Source organism: Poecilia reticulata, chromosome 13 (genome assembly GCF_904066995.2).
Source record: "Poecilia reticulata chromosome 13, P_reticulata-male-v2, whole genome shotgun sequence".
NCBI classification, from domain to species: domain Eukaryota; kingdom Metazoa; phylum Chordata; class Actinopteri; order Cyprinodontiformes; family Poeciliidae; genus Poecilia; species Poecilia reticulata.
In genome coordinates, this window is record NC_088842.1 from 29,721,924 (window position 1) to 29,741,402 (window position 19,479).

Genomic DNA, 19,479 nt, shown 5'->3' on the forward strand with positions numbered 1-19,479 from the left:
TTTTTCCAGCAAAATGTTCTTCTTTTGGATTAAAACTACACTGCAAAAACACAAAAACATATAAATTTTTGTTGACTTTCGAATGCAAATGCCTTAGTATACATGAAATAAGACAAAACTAGCTTATAACTAACTTTTCAGTGAGATATAGTATTTTGCTTTAACTCTAATTCCTCACTTTTGATAAAAGAAAAGATTTTAATTAGGTTAAGATTTTTTCGCTTATGAGGAAAATGTCTTATTCATGAAAAATCTAATATTTTGTTCAAGATTAAGAAATTGTTGACTCAAAACAAGCTCCTATATGTTGCTGAAACGTTACTTATATGTTAGTTTTGTCTTTATTTTAAAGATCTTTGCAGTGGAAACCAGGTAAAAGTACTTGGTGAGACTTTGTGTTTTTGCAGTGTAAGTAAAGTCAAAGGAATCTATTTTTAAAATCTGGTTCAGATTCTCCTGGGGGTTTTACAGGTTTATGTGTCTCCAACAGTCTTGATTAAAATCATAAAATGTCAGTTTAAAGTTGCGCAGAAGCTCAACCAGGTTGAAACGAACTTGGTTTCATCTCCCAACAGCTAAAAGTTTTAATTTTTTCTTCCTGGATTTATTATCAATTTCCACCCTGGTTAAAATCCAGGAACGTTTATTTGTGGGTTTCTTACCAGCTACATAAAATACAACGACCATTGAGGTTTTTCTTCTGTTTCATGTCTCTCTGTCTTATCCTGCTGTGCCACCTAGTGGCGAAGAACAGAACTGCTAGTGAATCACAGCCCAGGTGTTTTCCGATTCGGTTCTTGGATCCGTTCATGGCAACATGTTGGGCAAGACTGGAGACCTGACAGGAAATTAATCTACTACGAAGCCTTTTCATTTTTGATTGCATTAAAAGTTACGTTTTTATGCTCTATTTTGTATTTAAATTAGATTTTTGTTTACTTTTCTAATTTTCTGAGTAGTTTTCTGGTTGTTTTAATCCATTTTTCTTCATGTTTTGTTGTGACTATTTTTTATTGTTGAACCTTTTTTTTCTTATTTTTAAGTTGCTTGACTCTGCAGATTGCTTGCATTCAGCAACTACAACAACATGAGCAATTTGTGGGTCAGAGGAGCAACATTCCTCTCAAAATTCAGACTCAATACGGGTTAAAAAGTGACCAGGTTTCCAAAAAGTTTGATGAATTGATGCAAAAAAAAACCAAGAAACATTTATTTGAAGTAATAAATAATTTAATGCATTTATATTTACATAAATCCCAAACTGCTGCAAGCAAGGACCATAAAATACAGAGTTAAGCTCGACTCATTAATTCAAAGAAAATCATAAACTGCTTAGAGTTGCATCATAAATATTTTCTCACTTTTTATGTGGAAAATGTGCTGAAAATATTTTCTTTAAAACTTTCTTAGCTTGAAACTCATCCTGTGATTTTAGAGCAAATCAATAAATAGCATTTTCTATTTTTTAAAATTGGAAGAAAGGTGTGTTTTTAAAAAGAATTAGTCAAACCCTTTTCACCTGTAGTCTTTTGTAACATCTGGTGTAAGTCTGCCCCCTAGTGTTCAAAATGTTGAACTGACATCACTGAAGCTGAGTTGTAGATGGAAATATACACAAGCTGCATCCTGTACAAAGAAAGCAACTTAAAAATAAATACTTAATTCAGAGGCAGCCAGCAGATGATCAACATCTGCAAAACATTTTATGAATTAAAGCAGTTCTGATTATGAAACATGAGTTAAAATGAATCTTCCAGGTAAATAAAATCATTTCTTCCTTCCAGGTTTGGGTAAGCATCCCATCGTGGAGGAGAACTTGAGGGCCGACCTCTCGCGCAGCGATAAATGGGAGTATTTCTTCTTTTCTATGGGGGTTGAAGTCCTCAGAGGCAAATCCATGATATGAAGGGGGGTCAGCAGGGAGGGAACCGCATCGGTTCTGTTAGCAGCAGCGAGCGGCCCGACGGGTTCGTCCTGATGGTCTATTCCAAGTCCCTCCAGGTGGGTCTTAAAGGTGGCAGTCTGCTGCTCCAGAGAGCTGAAATTCTCCTGAACTTTGTCAAACTGCAGAGTTTAAATAACAGTGTTTCTGCTGTAACTCAAACTTAAGACTTTTTAAGACCATTGTGAATCAAATTTAAGACCTGCATCATGTCAGTAATGCACAAAGGAAAAGGCCTTAACCCCTGTAGTGCTTGTTGGTACAGAATGAATGTAGCAACAAAACTGCTTCAGTGGTGGAGAAGCATGCTGGAAATTTGCACTTAAACTTTGACAGACACAATAAGCGAGCTAACTAGCAGTAGAGTTTCGCCTCCCTCTTCTTCTTTAGATTTTAACGGCAGCTTGCATCCATTATTGTTGCACTACTGCCATCTGTTGGATCCTAAAACTTCTTCCTCAAATTCTCCTAATGAGCCCGGTTTTTTAAAAAAAGGAAACATCTTCCCTTTTCCTTCATTACTATTTAACTGAGCAACCACGTTCTAAAATTTCAATTCTCTATTAGAACCTATTTCCATGTTCAGTAATCTTCTTTGAAGCTAGCTTGCTTGTTTTAGCTAGCTATCTAATTTTTAGCAAGCTAGTTTTTCTCCTAACTTTATTTCCACTGCATACCTTGGTGGGTATATTAGCAGTTAGCCCACTGCTGACAAATTAGCACAAAAACCATGACAGATGCAGAAAAGCTACCTTGCAAGCTAGTTAGCAGCTTGTCTTAGCTAGGTTTCTCCCTCCATTTCCACTGTATATATATATATATATATATAAACTGCCAATATACCTTTGCAAGCTAGCAAGTATATGTTAGCAGCTAACATTTTATGGGATGGCAGCAGAAGTGATCCAGAGCCAAAAACATTGTGTAGCCTACTAGCGATAAATTTGCACTTAAACCGTGACGGACACCCACTTCCTTAGCTGGCTAGTTAGTTTTTCTGCTCTCTCTGTTCCCATTGCATTTATAGCTGTTAATATGCCATTGATATTAGGCCTGCCTGACAGAAATAATCTTACGAGAAAAAAGGCTTAATAGAATATATGATATTAATCTGGGATCATAAAATCTAGGATTTGGGATTAATGTATTTAAGATAATTTAGCTTTTTTTAAATATATATATATATGAAATTAAGATGCCTTAATGATGCCCTGGCACCCTGAATAAATTGAATCATCTTGTCTTTCAAAGTACCTGTTCGATGTTGGACTGAAGCATTAGCTCGGGCCAGACAGACTCGCAGCCGCTGTTCACCTTGGTGCTGATGTGAGCGTGACTCCAGGTTAGCTCCTGAGGAAGCAAAACAAAACATTTTCAGCCAAAAAAATAGAAAACATCAAAGACTTGTTGTGTTGGGAGGAAAGTTGAACCTGTAGGAGCTGTGTGCAGCCTTTCAGGTGAGCCTGACAGGACTGCAGTTTGGTCCGGTACTGAGCCAACACTGACACCAAGCTCTGGGACACAAAGTGACAAGATAATTAACGACGAAATGTTAATTACTGTTAATTAAGCAGCAGCCTGTCCTGCTTACCTCGGCGTCTTCCTGAACCAAAGTCAGGTCTCTGCTGCCCTGGCTGTCCTTTTTGGTGAGCGTCACTCCAGCGTGGAGCTCCTCCAGCTGGGTCCAGAGCTCGTCCAGACACTGCAGCAAGTCCTCAACGCTGGATTCAAAGTCCCTCTGGACCTGGACCAGAACCTGGAGGGATGTCGTCCTGTGAGAGGGGAACGATTCTCAATCATTCACATAATGAGAGTGTTTTTCTTTATGATTTCACATGCTTCGTTTGTTGCTTTGGAGCTTTGTTTTGTTTTTATTTCCTTATGGATTATTTTTTTATTGTTGAACCTTTTTTTTCTAATTTTTTAAGTATCGTTCCTCAGATGCTTGACTCTGCAGATTGCTTGCTTTCAGCAACCAAACAACACGAGCAACTTGTGGGTTGCAGGAGCAAGACTCCAAATGAGTGAAAAAGGGACCAGGTTTTTAAAAAAAACCTCAAGAAAGTTTGATGAATTAATAAAATAAACACTTGAAAGGACCGCAGGAAACAAAAAATTATAGGACAAATAATTTAACGATATAATAATAATAATACGTTTTACTTATAATGATTAATTCATTATTTATAATTTATAATGATTAATTATCCTTTTTTATTTGCTTCCTTAATTTTGTTATTATCTTGCGACAATACAGTCGGCTCCCATTGCTGAATAAATTTTAAAATTGACCCATAAACCTAGCCGCCATTATTACTTCCGTAAACTGAGCGCTGCTGGGTGACGTCAACGTTCTCCTACTGCGCATGCGGGTAGCTTTGGGGACGAAAACCGTAAATGTAGAAGTGGAGGCGCACACAGAAAAAAGTCTGATTTCAGCCACAAATCGAACATGTTGTCTGAGCAGGTGTTGAAATTTTGAGAATTAATCTGATTTTACATTTAAAGAAATATATTTAAAATGTTGAAAGCATTAGCTTTAGCTAGTTTGAGCTAAAGTTTATGCTAATCTAACCATTTTCCGATGTCTCGCGCACACTTACACGTCGTCGTGTATTTATTTTTGGATTAATAAACAGGGTTATTTAATCTCAACGGTTATATAAATGTTTACTTAACGTATTTTCCGGTGCGCCTTATATATGGACCAATATTGAGCCACAACAGGTCTAGCAACTACGGTAAGCAGCCGCCGACTTCATTTTCGCCCGTAGAAGAAGTGCGCGGTGCATGCTGGGATAGTTGTCAGAACGCTGGTTTGTTAATAAAGTTTGACTGACCTACCTGCAGGTCATTTAGCACCACGTTCTCCACGAACATGCTGTGCGCAAACGGGGAAGGGTGACCACTGTCCGGCCACGCCCCGGCCCAATAGCGGAAGGCTCTCCTCGCCGACCCGAGTCGGACTTTTTGTTTTTTTTTACATTCTTTATGTCAACAAAGTGACTTTAGACATTCATCCGGGGTGCTTCGACTAGGGCTACCAAGGTACCGGCCCCTATACATTTAAAGCCGGGGTGCGGGGGAAGAGAGACAGGCTGCGGCTGCAGCGTGTCGGTTGGTCGGTGTTACCCAGAAAGCAGTTGGGCACAATATCACAACACCGTGAGTGAAACAATGACTGGGGCAGACTACTATATAAAGTACTCGGGGACCAATTCTTTATTATTACACATTTGTACAGTACAGAACAAATCACGTCCTGTATTGAAGCGATACGGGATGAGTGGTAACTGTAGCGTCTTTTCTATGCGCATTATAATGCGGTGCGCCTTATATATGGAAAAAGTTTTAAAATTCATTGAAGGTGCGCCTTATAATCCGGTGTGCCTTATAGTGCGGAAAATACGGTATACACTTAGCTACCGTATAAGGTGCGCCATATAATGCGGAAAATACGGTATACGCTACTTCGCTCACGTAAGTCTATGTTTCTCCTCCAATGGCCTTGCCCAGCTTCCATTCTCACATTGAACGGTTTAGCCAATGGGGTACCGCCTCATAATGGACCGAGCCTATCAATGTCCGAGCTCACAATGGAAATCGGCCAATCACCGTGGCGACATGCGAACCTATCAATGTCCGAGCTCACAATGGAAATCGGCCAATCACCGTGGCGACATGCGAACCTATCAATGTCCGAGCTCACAATGGAAATCGGCCAATCACCGTGGCGACATGCGAACCTATCAGTGTTCGAGTTCACAATGGAACATGCCCAATCACCGTGATCCCCCAGACGCCCTCTCGCCCCCCCACCACAAGCAAAAAAAATCGGATTTTATTTTTAAAAGTGACAACCGTTGGAAGATTCTAAAAGTCAGATGTCAGTAGCCTAGCTTCGTTGAAGAAGGAAAGAGAAGGATTCGTCATCACATCATCGATCTGTCGACCTTAACGATATTACTGTGAGTACCTATTAATATTGTTTATTGTCTGTTGTCGTTCAAACAGATTTCGTATTTATAATTTTACATCAGCTACAATAATATATTGTGCTTTCAATAAAAGGGCGACATATTGATGTCATGTTCTGAGTGAAAGAGTAAGGACACAGTTTATTTTATAATATAGTAGTAACACTTTAAGTTAAAATGTAAATGTATACATAGATATCAAGCTATATATAGCCCGACCTCGATCGATCGATCGATCGATCGATCGATCGATCGAGGTTGATAGTTTTTTTTTTTTTTTACCTCACTATGAGCACAGAAAACTATGGCTTTGATTTTACTTTTAAATGCTTTTATGTCATACCCATTGTTAGTTGTGCACAAAGTGCATCATTAGTTTATGGAATTTGATTCTGCTAATTCCCAATGTTATCTTCAGATGAGCACCAAGCCAAAGAGCCACAAAGGTATGGGGGATGGGGAGTGGATGGCAAGGCTTAAGGCATTTGCCAGCACTGGGGTTTGGCCTTCCAATGCAGGGAATAGACCAGCCCCAAGGCAGAAGAAATGGCATGACATCTATCAGAAGGTAAAGTGAAGTCACTGTTTCATTCACTTGTGTGTGTAGATATGTTTATAAAAAGGGACAGACTTGAGTAGCTGTCATTAATAAGATTATGTTACACTGTTTCAGATAGAAAAATGCCCCATGCAAGTTCGGGGACAGACCACCCTTTTTGGAGCGTCTGTCACTTGTGACTGTGGCTTTCACACTGATAAAGTAAGCTGGTTTAAAATAATATCTAATAACAATCACTTTTTAGTCAAATTTGAAGCTATGTCTTGTCTCTTGCAATTCTGGTGAATGGTGACTTTTACAATATCTTTGTTTTGGTAGCCTGCACTGCAGCCTCCTTCTGCACCTCCTTCCTTGACCCCACAGTCTGTGGCTTCACAATCTACGTCTGGTGATACAGCAACAGCCACTCGCTGTTTCCTGAGGTCCCCTCCATCTTTGTCAAGGGTAAATGTTCTTGTTTGTTTGCTCAATACTTTATATCATTGATTCTGTCATGGCAAAAAACTATCATAGTTTTTGAACAAAACATTTTCTTGTTCTTATTTTTGATGGAGTGATTTATAAAGTATTTACTTCACATGATTGTACATTTCTCATTTCAGTTCACTAAGTCCCATTTTGGGGGTTCTCTTTCGGATTCAGTGAAGCCCAACTTGGTGGCCCGGAAGACACCTAGTCCCTCTCTATCCTCTGTGAGGAGCCCAAGTCCCTCTCTATCCTCTGTGAGGAGCCCAAGTCCCTCTCTATCCTCTGTGAGGAGCCCAAGTCCCCCTCCACCCTCTGTGAGGAGCCCAAGTGTTGCTCCATCCTCCCAGACACACTCCAGCGAGACAGTTGCAGCTGTGAGTACAGCAGTGTATATTCATTAAAGTAATGCAGTTCTAAGATATCTGTTTTCAAACATATTTATGTTCTGTTGGTTTTAGGAAGAGCCTTCAACGTCTCTGTTAAAACTAGCTGCAGGTGGTGATGCAGCTTCTTTCTGGTTGCCGAGTGAAATGAGGAAAACCATCCCTGTGCAGGATCAAAGATGGATCTCAAATACCCTCTTTAAATCTGGCAAACTGCGCCCAGATTTAAAGCTGTGGTACGAGCCTCCTGCACCGGCCCTCATTTACCATCAGGTGCCGACACCTGAGAGGTTTTTTTCACATCGGCTCCTGGTATGGATGCCCTACCATCAGTGGAAGGTCAGGGTGTTCTGCCAAGCTTGTGGAAATCATCTTACAGGTGCTGGCATCCACAAGAGGGCTCGGAAGGTCCTGGATGTTGATAGGTATTACCTCCTGGTGACGGAGACACTCAGGTGCAGCGGGTGTAATCTCACATATCTATCAACATCCCAGAGCATCCGAGACCAACTGGACTTGCCACACCAGAAACTATTTCGGCTCATCCTCACCCAAAAGTGAGTAAAACATTTAGTAAAATGCTAACTGGAGGAATGAAGATATCAAATTGCATGTAAATGTTACTGCGGAATAAATACTTTGTTAATCTGCCTTCCAGGTATGCTTGTGACATACGAGTGATCAGGCTGATGAGAGACAGAACGCAGGGCAACAGTTCAGCGCGGCTGCTGAAGCAGCTGAAAGAAAACCACGGGGAGGAGTGGCTGAACAGGTTGGGGCACTACCTGGAGGAGTGCGCTAACTTTGTAAATAGACCCAGCCTTTTCCCGGTGGTGTGCCAGGAGCCCCCAGAACCAGCTGACATCCCCACTGATCGCTGGTTGTTGTCTGTGTATGGCAGAGATATTCTGTCACGCATAGACCACATAAAGGCCAGCATCACCTCCACCTTGGGGACAGTTCTGAAGCTGGACTCCACTAAAAAGGTTAGTAACCAGGTAATGATGATAATTATCAGTATTATTATTATTAGTATTAGTATTATATCCTACTTGAAAAAAAGGTGTACACTATTAAATTTAAAACACTAATAATTTAAAAAAAAAATTGGGATAACTTTTTTGTTTTCTATTTCAGTTTAAACAATTAAACGTGTTGTGAAAAAGTTTGTTGTTCTACAATGAAAATGTTATGACATCCACAGCAGACAGTGGTTTCTATAGACACGAGAAACAGCAAGATTTAATTCCACATTTTCTATTGTAGATCACCAAAAAGCTGGCTGGCCACAGCAAAGGAACAGCTCTGTGGGTGTCGTCAGTCAGCAATGAGCTGGGCCAAATATTGAATAGTGTCCTGACTGTCCAGGAGGGTCCAGGACTGGACAAAATGGCTGCAGGACTGATGGAGCGGTATCGCCAGGCTGGGTCTGCACCTCCAAAGGTGCTATATGTGGACTGTGGCTGCTGTGTTAGTGAGGGCCTCAGCAAGCTGCAGGGCAGATTTGGAGAATGGCCAGATATTTACATTCGTCTGGACATTTGGCACTTTATGCGGAGGCTGGCTGTAGGTTGTACCACGGATGCCCACCCTCTGTATCCTGCTTTCATGCGGGCACTGTCCTCCTGCATTTTTGAGTGGGATGCAGGGGACCTTGACCTTCTTCGACGAGCCAAAGAAAGGCAGCTCCAGCAGGAACAGAGGCCAGGTATAACCAACACCATGGTGGACAGGCAGATAACAAAGAAGGAGTTGAGTACTTTCTGTCGTAGGAGGACACGGGGAGACGACATCACTACTGTCTTTATTGAACGACTGCTGGAGGAGCTGAATGGTCCAAAAGGGAGAGATTTGATGGGAGTTCCCTTGCTGGATGAAGTCAGAATGAAACACATCTGGGCTGTCCAAAAACGGCATGTGAAATGCATTCAGGATGTTCCAGGGATTCAGTTGTACACTGAGGTGGGCAGTGTCAACAAGAGCGGAATCAAGTTGACACGCTATCGCTGTTCACGAGGCTCTACATCCCTGGAGTCATTTCACTGTCATTTAAACAGGTTTATTCCAGGTATGTCGCTTTCTAACATGACTATAACCCTTTACTGTATATTTTTGAAAAACTGGATCTACCAGTATTGTTTCAAACACATTAATATGATGTTTTGTTTTTTTGCTTTGTTTCCAGGAACCAGTGCAAACTTGCTGAATTTCCAGCTCTACCTCCTGGAAGGCCTGAATAGATGGAATCAGGATCGGGGTTCTGCAGCAGTGACCAACAAACCATCGTCTCTTCTGACATATGCTGGAGACATGACTCAGTCCATAAATCAGAACAGCTTGAAGGTGCTGGGACGAGAGTACGTCCCACAATTTATGCCTCCTTCAAAGTACACAGGTATTACAAAATGAAATATGTGAAGGAAAAACAGTTGTAGATAAACTACAGTATAAAAAAATCACTAATATGTAACATGTTTAGGACTGTTTTACTATCAATGTGTTTGCGATTTTCCATAGGTGAGCTACTGGGCGTTGACTACCTTCTAAGTCAAACAGGAAAGCCACTGAAAGCCGAGCCTGACTCAGAAGAAACAGATGTTCTGCTGGAAGATGTGGAGGCTAATGTAGCAGAGGAAGATGAAGGCTTTGTGGATGAGGAAGCTTTGGACTTTCTAGTATCAGAGCTAGACGATGAGACCATTTTCTCTGCTACATCACAGCTCGAATCCTCCACCCAGCCCGCTGCCTCCATCCAGCCCGCTGCCTCCACCCAGCCAGCTCCCTCCACCCAGCCAGCTCCCTCCATCCAGTCTGCTGCCTCCACCCAGCCCGCTGCCTCCACCCAGCCCGCTGCCTCCATCCAGCCCGCTGCCTCCACCCAGCCAGCTGCCTCCATCCAGTCTGCTGCCTCCACCCAGCCCGCTGCCTCCATCCAGCCCGCTGCCTCCATCCAGCCAGCTCCCTCCACCCAGCCCGCTGCCTCCATCCAGCCAGCTGCCTCCATCCAGTCTGCTGCCTCCATCCAGCCAGCTCCCTCCACCCAGCCCGCTGCCTCCACCCAGCCAGCTGCCTCCATCCAGTCTGCTGCCTCCACCCAGCCCGCTGCCTCCATCCAGCCCGCTGCCTCCATCCAGCCAGCTGCCTCCATCCAGTCTGCTGCCTCCATCCAGCCAGCTCCCTCCACCCAGCCCGCTGCCTCCACCCAGCCAGCTGCCTCCATCCAGTCTGCTGCCTCCACCCAGCCAGCTGCCTCCATCCAGTCTGCTGCCTCCACCCAGCCCGCTGCCTCCATCCAGCCCGCTGCCTCCATCCAGCCAGCTGCCTCCATCCAGTCTGCTGCCTCCATCCAGCCAGCTCCCTCCACCCAGCCCGCTGCCTCCACCCAGCCAGCTGCCTCCATCCAGTCTGCTGCCTCCACCCAGCCAGCTCCCTCCATCCAGCCCGCTGCCTCCATCCAGCCAGCTGCCTCCATCCAGTCTGCTGCCTCCATCCAGCCAGCTCCCTCCACCCAGCCCGCTGCCTCCACCCAGCCAGCTGCCTCCATCCAGCCTGCTCCCTCCACCCAGCCCGCTGCCTCCATCCAGTCTGCTGCCTCCACCCAGCCAGCTGCCTCCATCCAGTCTGCTGCCTCCACCCAGCCCGCTGCCTCCATCCAGCCCGCTGCCTCCATCCAGCCAGCTGCCTCCATCCAGTCTGCTGCCTCCATCCAGCCAGCTCCCTCCACCCAGCCCGCTGCCTCCACCCAGCCAGCTGCCTCCATCCAGTCTGCTGCCTCCACCCAGCCAGCTCCCTCCATCCAGCCCGCTGCCTCCATCCAGCCAGCTGCCTCCATCCAGTCTGCTGCCTCCATCCAGCCAGCTCCCTCCACCCAGCCCGCTGCCTCCACCCAGCCAGCTGCCTCCATCCAGTCTGCTGCCTCCACCCAGCCAGCTCCCTCCATCCAGTCTGCTGCCTCCACCCACCCCGCTGCCTCCATCCAGCCCGCTGCCTCCACCCAGCCTGGCATTGCAGTGCCTATGTCAGAGGTGGGCATTCATTCTAAGCTGTAGAATTGAAGAAAAATAAAATAAAACTTCAAATAACTTCTACATTTTTTATGTTGTTTATGTTTTCTCAGGGTTTAGATGAGGTCGGTGTACCAGGCCTGGACAAAGTTGACAGCTTGGCTGAGTATCTGGTGGAGCTAAGGAGCAAAACCTCACTGGTGCTGAACAACCAGGAGGTCAGTAACATACGTTGTTGCTTGCTGCAGACATGCACACGCCTTTCACCTCACTTGCATATTGCTGTGTCCTCATGTATAATTGTTTTATTTTCCTGTTTAGGTGAGCTGCATTGTTGCTCTGTGGCAGAACCTGCTGGAGTTTGATAAACAGAGGGTGGTATTTGCTGCAAGGCATCAAGAGAGATTGAACACTGGGAGGTTTAGGTCCCCCAAGAAGAGGCAGGAATTTACTCCTGGGGTTGAAAGTGTGAAGAGGCATGCTTTAACCACTCCAGCCCCATCTGCCCAATGGCCAGACTGCTGCCGCCTGGTGGAGACCATCTTTGTCCGGCTGTGCAATATCCATCGTAGTCCAAAGAAAAGAGGGGCAGGCACAGTCTCCAGGTGGGATTTAATCCTTCAAGACTATAGGAAGATCAGGCAGCTCGTTCTAGCAAATGGAGCTGTGATGGGGCAGACAAACTTGCAGCTAGTGGATGTGAGCTACACCACCCTGGTTCAGTGGCATAACAGAAGGGTCAAAAGGCAAGAAACCGCTGTGGTACTTCAAGGGCTAAACCTTCCCAGCCGGTTTTCTGTAGCTGCTGACCCACTTCTGCCTGCAAATATACGTCCGCATTACGGCGTACCACATTCAGGGCCACTGCATACGTACAGGCTACCATCCAACACTGTGGGGCAGTCAAAATTAAAAAGAAAGCTACAATTCACTGATGGGACAAATCCATCATGACAGCGGCAGCTTCTCCCTGCCCCACCCAAAAGGCCTCAGCTAGTGGCAATTACTCCAGTGGCACCACAAGGATCTGTTATCCTCACTACCCAACAGCAACAGAGTTTGTGGAGCCTCTCCACCCCTCCTCCACATGCTTATGCTGTGGCCCCTGCTCTGGGCTCTGCTCTGGCCCCTGCTGTGGCCCCTGTTCTGGCTCCCAGAGCAGCCCCTGCTGAACCTGATAGAGAACCTCGAAAACTGACACGCAAAGTTTTGCACAATACATGCAAAAAATGCGGGCAGTTTAGAATTGCTGAAACAGGACACAGCCAATATAGAGGGCAAATTTACTGTCCCTCTAATGAAAGTCTAACTAAAGAGCAGTGGCTGGAACAAATTAAAAAGAAAAAATAAATGTTTTCTTTAATTTAAATAACTTCACAAACTGTTTCATTGTATATAGTTTTTATTTAGTTCACAGTGTTATTTATTTTGTTTTCGATTGATATTGTCATTATGCTACAATGTTTTTGGACTAACTAAACATGTTTCATTCACTGTCTTAATTGTTGATGAATAAATATTTGGTTCTTTGAAACCTATAAGGTCTATGGTCTTTTACTGTAAGTAAATGTTAGCTGATTCAAATTCTGAATTATTGGTAATAATTTTAAGCATACACTAGAAAAAAGATATTCACTTCACTCAAAAAGTACTTTAGGAAAGACACTTGCAAGAATATTTTAGTTTTTATCATTGTTTTGCTGTGAAAAATGAAAATAAGCACTGGGTATAATTAAGGACATTAAAATAGACTGTATCAAGTATATAGTATAATTTAACACTATCTGTAAAAAAAAGCATTTAAAATGTTTTCAAGATACAAAAAAACAGCTGTTACTTCATAACACTTGAACATTGATTGTGGGAAATCTTTTCACTCAAACATTGTATGGCGACTGGTAGGATCGAACTCGCGACTCTGGGATTGGCCTCACTCTTCCCCTTTCTTCTCCCCCCCTTTTTTCCCCTTCTTCCCCCCCCCAAGCAGACTATTGTTCCCCAGCTTTGGCGCTTATAACTCCCTGTGTGGCTGGATTCGGTGGTACTGACCTCTGCTGCAGGTAGGCGCAGAGCAGCCTTAGCTTGTCCGTGAGCGCGGAGCCTCGGCCCGCCTCCTCCAGGTTCACCTCCTGGCCAAAGTTCACCCTCTCCAGGGTGACAGCCACCGCCTGCAGGAACAGGATTCAGATGAAGACGCTGTTTTTGATTCAGAATACAAAACAGCGGCAGTTCTGTTCTGCCTGAGGCTAAATCTGTGGGGGGAATCTGTGTAATCCTGAGAGGAACATGTCTTCCTTTTTGATATTTCCAAGCATAAGACTTCAAACCGATCCGTGATTAAAAACACAAATGTTGCCTCTTGGTTCTCCGTCTCACCTGCAGCCTGGAGCGGAGAGCCTCGATGTGGGACACGGCGAGGGCCTGCAGCGGCTCCTGGAGCACACACAGCAGCAGACTGTCGGTCAGGGCCCGGGTCAGAGGAACCGAGACCTGCGGGGTCCAAACCGGGGGCGGCCCGGAGAGCGGGCTGCAGTTTAAAAGAAATAAAAATACAAAATAATTATTATTCTAAACAACTGGTGGTAAATGAAGCTAGAAATGAATCTAAAATATTAAAACTTCACCATGAATTCAGATGTTTGCTGATTTCAGGCTCAACCAGCTGCTGTGTCGTCTGTGGAGGTTCCTGCTGAAAACACATCAGGGTGCTTCAAAGTCTTCAAAATTTAATGTTTTCAAGGTTTGGAAAGTGCTTGATTTCTGTATAAAGTCCTTGAAAGTGCAGAGTTTTATAATAAAGTTGATTAAAAGCCTAAATTAGGAAAACGTTTACAGCTACACAGATTTTTTGTTTGCTGTCTGAAGTTAAATCAGAATAGAAATTTCTTGTTTTAGGTTATTACCAAATTATATTTACTAAAAGCTACAAAACTTAACGGAACATGTTTTTAGAGTTTTGTTTGTCTGAAAAGTTTTTGACTTTAGAAAAATGTCTTAGTTTGAAAAGTTGAATAATCAAGCTCTGAAATTTCCCAAATTTTCTGGAAAGTTTCTGAGACTAACTTTAAAATGTTGAAGTTGTTTCTAGCAATTTTTTTCAGCTTTTCAAGCTCAGAGAATTTTCTTGTTTTGTTGAGATATTGTCTGAGACTAATCAAAAAAATGTTGGCGTAAATTTACTCCTTTTTTTTTTATCAACAATGGCCCTAAATACATCATATAAATTATACCTTAAAACAGTGAATTGAAAATATCTTCTTAAGATCATTTTTGACTCCAAGGTGTGATGGAAAAGTTAGAAAACTTTCCTTTAAAGTTCTTGAAATTGCTTGAATTTCGACGTGTAAAAACATTTATAGAATGAGCAAATTAAAAGTTTAAAAGCAGTAAATATGACTGTGTTTATGTGGCATTGCTCACCCGGTTCGGTTCTGGCTGCAGGCAGCCTTTCAGGGCGTAAATAGCTCCAGCCAGAACCGCCCACAGTAAACACAGTAAGAGCAGCCTGCAGCACGCGTCCTGCTGCGGCAGAGCGGGGCCCGGCAGCGCCTCCAGCTGGCAGGCGAACCACACTGCAGCCACCGGGGCGAAGCAGCACACAGTTTTCAGAGTCTGGGACCAAAACCTGCCTCCGGGCTGAGCTTCACTTAGGATGTCTATTAAACTGGAAGGGAGAAATACAGAAAAACAGCGGAAGAGAGTTCAAATGAACTGGATACATGCAAATTAAACTAAATAGAAGTTGTTAGAAAATAGGGAAGATATTTGCCTTGAAACTTTAACAAAGCAGAAGAAACGTACAAACGCACTTAAATTTATGTCCAGCTTTTTATTATTATTATTATTATCTTTGTAAAAGAGACACACAGTTTACATTTTTATCTGTTATTAGTAGTGTTTTTAGTGTGAACAATATTGCTCTGCACATTGGGTGCAACAGTGTTAGGAGAGGAAATAAAATATATTTTTTTTACATTTTCTTTAAAAAATCAAGCACTATTCAAGGATTTTAAAGGAAGGTTTTCAAACTTTTCCACCATAAAACTTAGGAGATAAAAACATCTCTCAAATTTTGTAGAAAAACTGAAATTTCCTTTTTTTTTTCTAGAAAATTTCTCAAAAATTCTCAAAAGAATTCGAAAATGTTTTAGATCAATCAAAACGTTTGAGTTTCAGTATTTTTTTTATTTTATTTTATCTTTTGTACACTTTGATATAAGTTCCACTTAGTGTCAAAATGCAGTGAACGTCACATGGAGCACAAGCCTCAACCTTTGTCCTGGTAGAAAAGTCTGGAGTTTTTACTGATAATGGATGCTTTCATTACTGATGTTTATAAAATGTTAAACCATTAGGGATTATATGAAAACTGAGAACTTAAGTCAGCATGTGATGCATGTGATGAACTGGCAGTGCCAGATCGTCTAGGCCAGATTATAGCCTTTCATTCAGAAAACACTGATTTGGTGTTTTCTGTAGTTCGTTACTGGGAGTGGTTCCAGTCATGCTGGTGAACTGGGATCACTTTTACTCTTCAGAGTTTGTATATAAGACATATGAGCCTAGAGCAAGTTGAATTTTAATTTCTCGGGTTTAACTCGGAGGAAGTGGGCCACACGAGGAACTTGAAATCCAACCTGAACTGTTTCTTAAAATGAGTGACAAGCTGTCAAACGCTAAACGATCCACCTGTTGCTGGATGTTGACAGATTTCTGAAACATTTCCAGTCACAGTGAAACATTTCTGGTTGCTTGAACGCAGCTCACCTGTTGAGAGTCGTCCATTGCTGCTGGTTGTCTGCTGCTGCTCCCTCGCCATCCTCCCTCTGCTCCCTCATCGGTTTACTGGTCCACTCCCAGCCTCCCGTCCCCTCCAGTCCAGCTGCCCTCTGACCTTTGGGGTGAGATGGTGGTTGAATCTGCGGCCAAGCCATCTGCTGTTTTAATGTCCACCGGTTTAAAGCATGATTCGGCAGAGCGAGCCAGTCGAACAGGCCCGACTGGAGGATTTGTTTTGGTGTTTTACTCCCTTCACGGCATTCCAGCCAGACAGGAATGTTTTAAATGGACCAGAGTGGAAAGCGAGCCCGACTCCACCCAGAAACAGTTTCTGACTCACAAACTGCTCAACCAACTGTAGTCGGAGCCCCGGAGATCTGAAGGTGTTTCACGCTGGTTGTTTTTAGGCACTAACCTATGGAGTGCCATTAGGGACAGTAATCAGAATTGAAAAACTTTAATATAAAGTACAGAGAATTCTTTAAAAAATTATAGAAAGCTCTAATTACATCATAAGTTATAGAGAGGCTACATTTATTGATGTGATTTTAAACTGAAGGAGGATTTTCTTTAGAATCTTGATGCCTTAATATCTCTTTGCTGCGACAATTTTCATGCTTAAATGTTGCTTTAAACATAAAACAACATGTTTATGTGTTTTATGTTTTGTGTGAGTTTAGATAAGTTGCCTAGAGTGTTTCAAATATAAACAATACTCTTTCTCATTTAACTCCAGCTAGGCTAATGCAGCATTGCATTGCAGGAATTAAAACTGTATTTTCAAACCTAAGTCCTGATTTCTAGCACCAAGAAAGTAGTACAGCAATATCGCCTCCAGGCTCTGGTTTTAGTAGTTCCTCCCTAAGTTAATGGGTTTAACTGCCATCAATCACAAAACATCCACATTTTATATAATTTATTTAAAGAAATTTCGACCAAAAATTGTAGACTTTAATATTCTATCATCAACTTGAGGAGGAAAATCATGTAATTTGTACCCATGTCCTGAACTACTGTTGTGTGAAGATGGTCTGAAAATTGGAATCAGTTTGTTTTTTGTCTTCCGTTTCCCCACTGATGGATGCAGTTTTCACTAACGAACAGCAGGTGGCAGCAGAATTGTTTCCTACGTCGTCACACCAAGAAACACAGAGAAATTAAATTTGAAATTAAAGAAAAAGTAATTAAGTATTGTGTGTTATATTTATTAAATACTATCATGCTGATGTTTGTTTAAATCGTGATCCATCTGCTTGGTTTTTGGAGCTTTAGCGGAAGCTGGAAAGAGTAAAAACGTGTCAGCCGTTTGTTAGCTTTAGCAAAGCTATCATAGCGTTGCATTATGGGTAATCAAACGTTATTTTAAACATTAAATATAACATTTTCTCTCGTTTCTATAACCCAATATTCCCAGTATGTTTTAGCTAAAGTCACAGGGCAGCCTTCCGGATCTTTTTTTATTATTTTTTTTTTAAAGCTAAGAATGTGTCGGCACCGTGAGTCATGTGGGTATGTCTGCGAAAGACATCGCAGCGAGAGAGAAGAGCAACTCATACTTACCTGGCAGGGGAGATACCATGATCATGAAGGTGGTTCACCCAGGGTGAGGCTCAGCCATTGCACTTCGGCTGTGCTGACCCCTGCGAATTCCCCAAATGTGGGAATCTCGACTGCATAATTTATGGTAGTGGGGGACTGCGTTCGCGCTCTCCCCTGATTCAATGGTTATATGAAAAACTATGTTATTACTTCTTGACCAATTAAGCAGATGCCTGCGTTTATAGTGAACGATTACAAAATGGACACCATTTACAGTTGAAAGCAGGTGACAAAAGAAAAGCTTTAGATAGGCACTTAGCTTTGCATTAATACAGTAATTTATGAAAAAGGAGCTCTTCAACCGATGTTTTCTGTTATTTTTTAAAATCAAATTTTAAGGAGAAACTGGAGCTGGGCTTTTCTTCTAATGTGAGCTATAATCATCAAAATACTACTGACCCGACGAGGGTCCCCGTTGTCAATCAGTGTTGCTTCCTAAGTGGACAGTTTGATTTCACAGAAGTTGGATTTACTTGGAGTTATATTGTGTTGTTTAAGTGTTCCCTTTATTTTTTGAGCAGGGTATATAGTGCAATTTATTGCTGGGTTTCAGACACGTGACCTGGATGAGCGCGAAATTCAGATGGTGGTCCGGAAGCGGATTTCTCTGGTTCAAAACAGCAAAATGGATCACAGCGAGTACCATAATGCCCTAAATGGGCTGGAACAGACAGATCCATATCGTATGAGTAAAAAAAAAACTTCTCTTATAATTTTGAGGATTTACCTGGTGTCGAGGAGATCCACATAACTCACTATCTGGAGCTGCAGACCTCATATTATATGACGAGCCAGATGAAAGGTTTCAAAAGCCTGGAGCATAAAATTATGTTGTTGGTTGGGTCAACTATTTAGGACCAAAAGAAACATTACATGGCTGTTTCTGCCGGGTGAGTAGTGAGTTGTACTATTTTAAGTAATTAGTCTATGATAACAATGCTATTGCTAACAACAAACTAGAAATAACCCATGTTATTTCTATGAGTTTGGATCTCCCGGTAAATAATTTATTTAGCTACTGTAAACCCAAATTCATGCTGGAATTGCATGTTAATGTTGAGTTGTTGCTGCATTCGGGTCCAATGTAGGTCAACCATTCGCAGCGATCTACAGTCCGACCACGAATATAGTTTTGTTCAACCATGTGGGGGGCATGGGCACGTGGTGGGTGCAAAAGAGCACGTTTCCTGAAACTAGCTAGTTAACCAGGCTAGCTAACATTACTGTCTCCATTCTATTACGCTATGTGCGTCACGCATGTGATTGTGTGTATGTGTGTGATCCATCCATCCATCCATCCATCCATCCATCCATCCATCCATCCATCCATCCATCCATCCATCCATCCATCCATCTTCCGTTTATCCGGGGTCGGGTCGCGGGGTCAGCAGCCTAAGTAAGGAGGCTCAGTCTTCCCTCTCCCCAGTCACTTGTTCCAGCTCCTCTGGGGGAACCCATGGCATTCCCAGACCAGCTGAGAAACATCGTCAGTGTGTCCTGGTTCTTCCCTGGGGCCTCCTCCCGGTGGGACGTGCCTGGAACCCCTCACCAGAGACGCATCCAGGAGGCATCCTCACCAGATGTCCGAGCCTCAACTGGCTCCTCTCGACGTGGAGGAGCAGCAGCTCTACTCTGAGTCCCTCCTGGATATCTGAGCTTCTCATCCTATCTCTAAGGGAGAGCCCAGACACCCTACAGGGAAAACTAATTTTGGCCACTTGTATCTGTGACCTCGTTCTTTCGGACATGACCAAAGCTCATGACCATA

The 19,479-nt window shown here is 43.1% G+C and overlaps 2 protein-coding genes and 1 non-coding gene across 5 annotated transcripts; 2 read left to right on the forward strand and 1 right to left on the reverse strand.

Moving 5' to 3' along the window:
- Positions 1-377: 377 nt before the first annotated feature.
- On the reverse strand, positions 378-18,003 carry LOC103475056 (uncharacterized). 3 transcript variants are annotated; one of them, XM_008426443.3, is made up of 10 exons: positions 17,673-18,003; positions 16,101-16,227; positions 14,754-14,997; positions 13,958-14,022; positions 13,710-13,860; positions 13,383-13,501; positions 3,534-3,714; positions 3,373-3,456; positions 3,197-3,292; positions 378-2,064 (listed from the first exon to the last, which is right to left on the reverse strand). In XM_008426443.3, the coding sequence occupies exons 1-10, from the start codon at positions 17,695-17,697 to the stop codon at positions 1,768-1,770; spliced, it is 1,389 nt and encodes a 462-aa protein (XP_008424665.1). In that variant the 5' UTR covers positions 17,698-18,003; the 3' UTR covers positions 378-1,767. The 3 variants fall into 3 exon arrangements, with proteins under 3 accessions (XP_008424665.1, XP_008424664.1, XP_008424663.1); XM_008426442.3 differs by lacking the exon at positions 17,673-18,003 and having other exon boundaries at positions 980-2,064; positions 13,958-14,019; positions 16,101-16,484; XM_008426441.3 differs by lacking the exon at positions 17,673-18,003 and having other exon boundaries at positions 980-2,064; positions 16,101-16,484.
- On the forward strand, positions 5,418-12,872 carry LOC145554608 (uncharacterized). The gene is made up of 13 exons (XM_081614775.1): positions 5,418-5,910; positions 6,338-6,487; positions 6,593-6,679; positions 6,797-6,922; positions 7,081-7,320; positions 7,405-7,886; positions 7,988-8,315; positions 8,596-9,397; positions 9,515-9,724; positions 9,847-10,286; positions 11,076-11,354; positions 11,447-11,551; positions 11,655-12,872. The coding sequence occupies exons 2-13, from the start codon at positions 6,338-6,340 to the stop codon at positions 12,285-12,287; spliced, it is 3,882 nt and encodes a 1,293-aa protein (XP_081470901.1). The 5' UTR covers positions 5,418-5,910; the 3' UTR covers positions 12,288-12,872.
- LOC145554743 (U1 spliceosomal RNA) lies at positions 17,665-17,828 on the forward strand. Its single transcript, XR_014090736.1, has one exon. It is a non-coding gene; the product is annotated as a U1 spliceosomal RNA (small nuclear RNA).
- Positions 18,004-19,479: the final 1,476 nt, after the last annotated feature.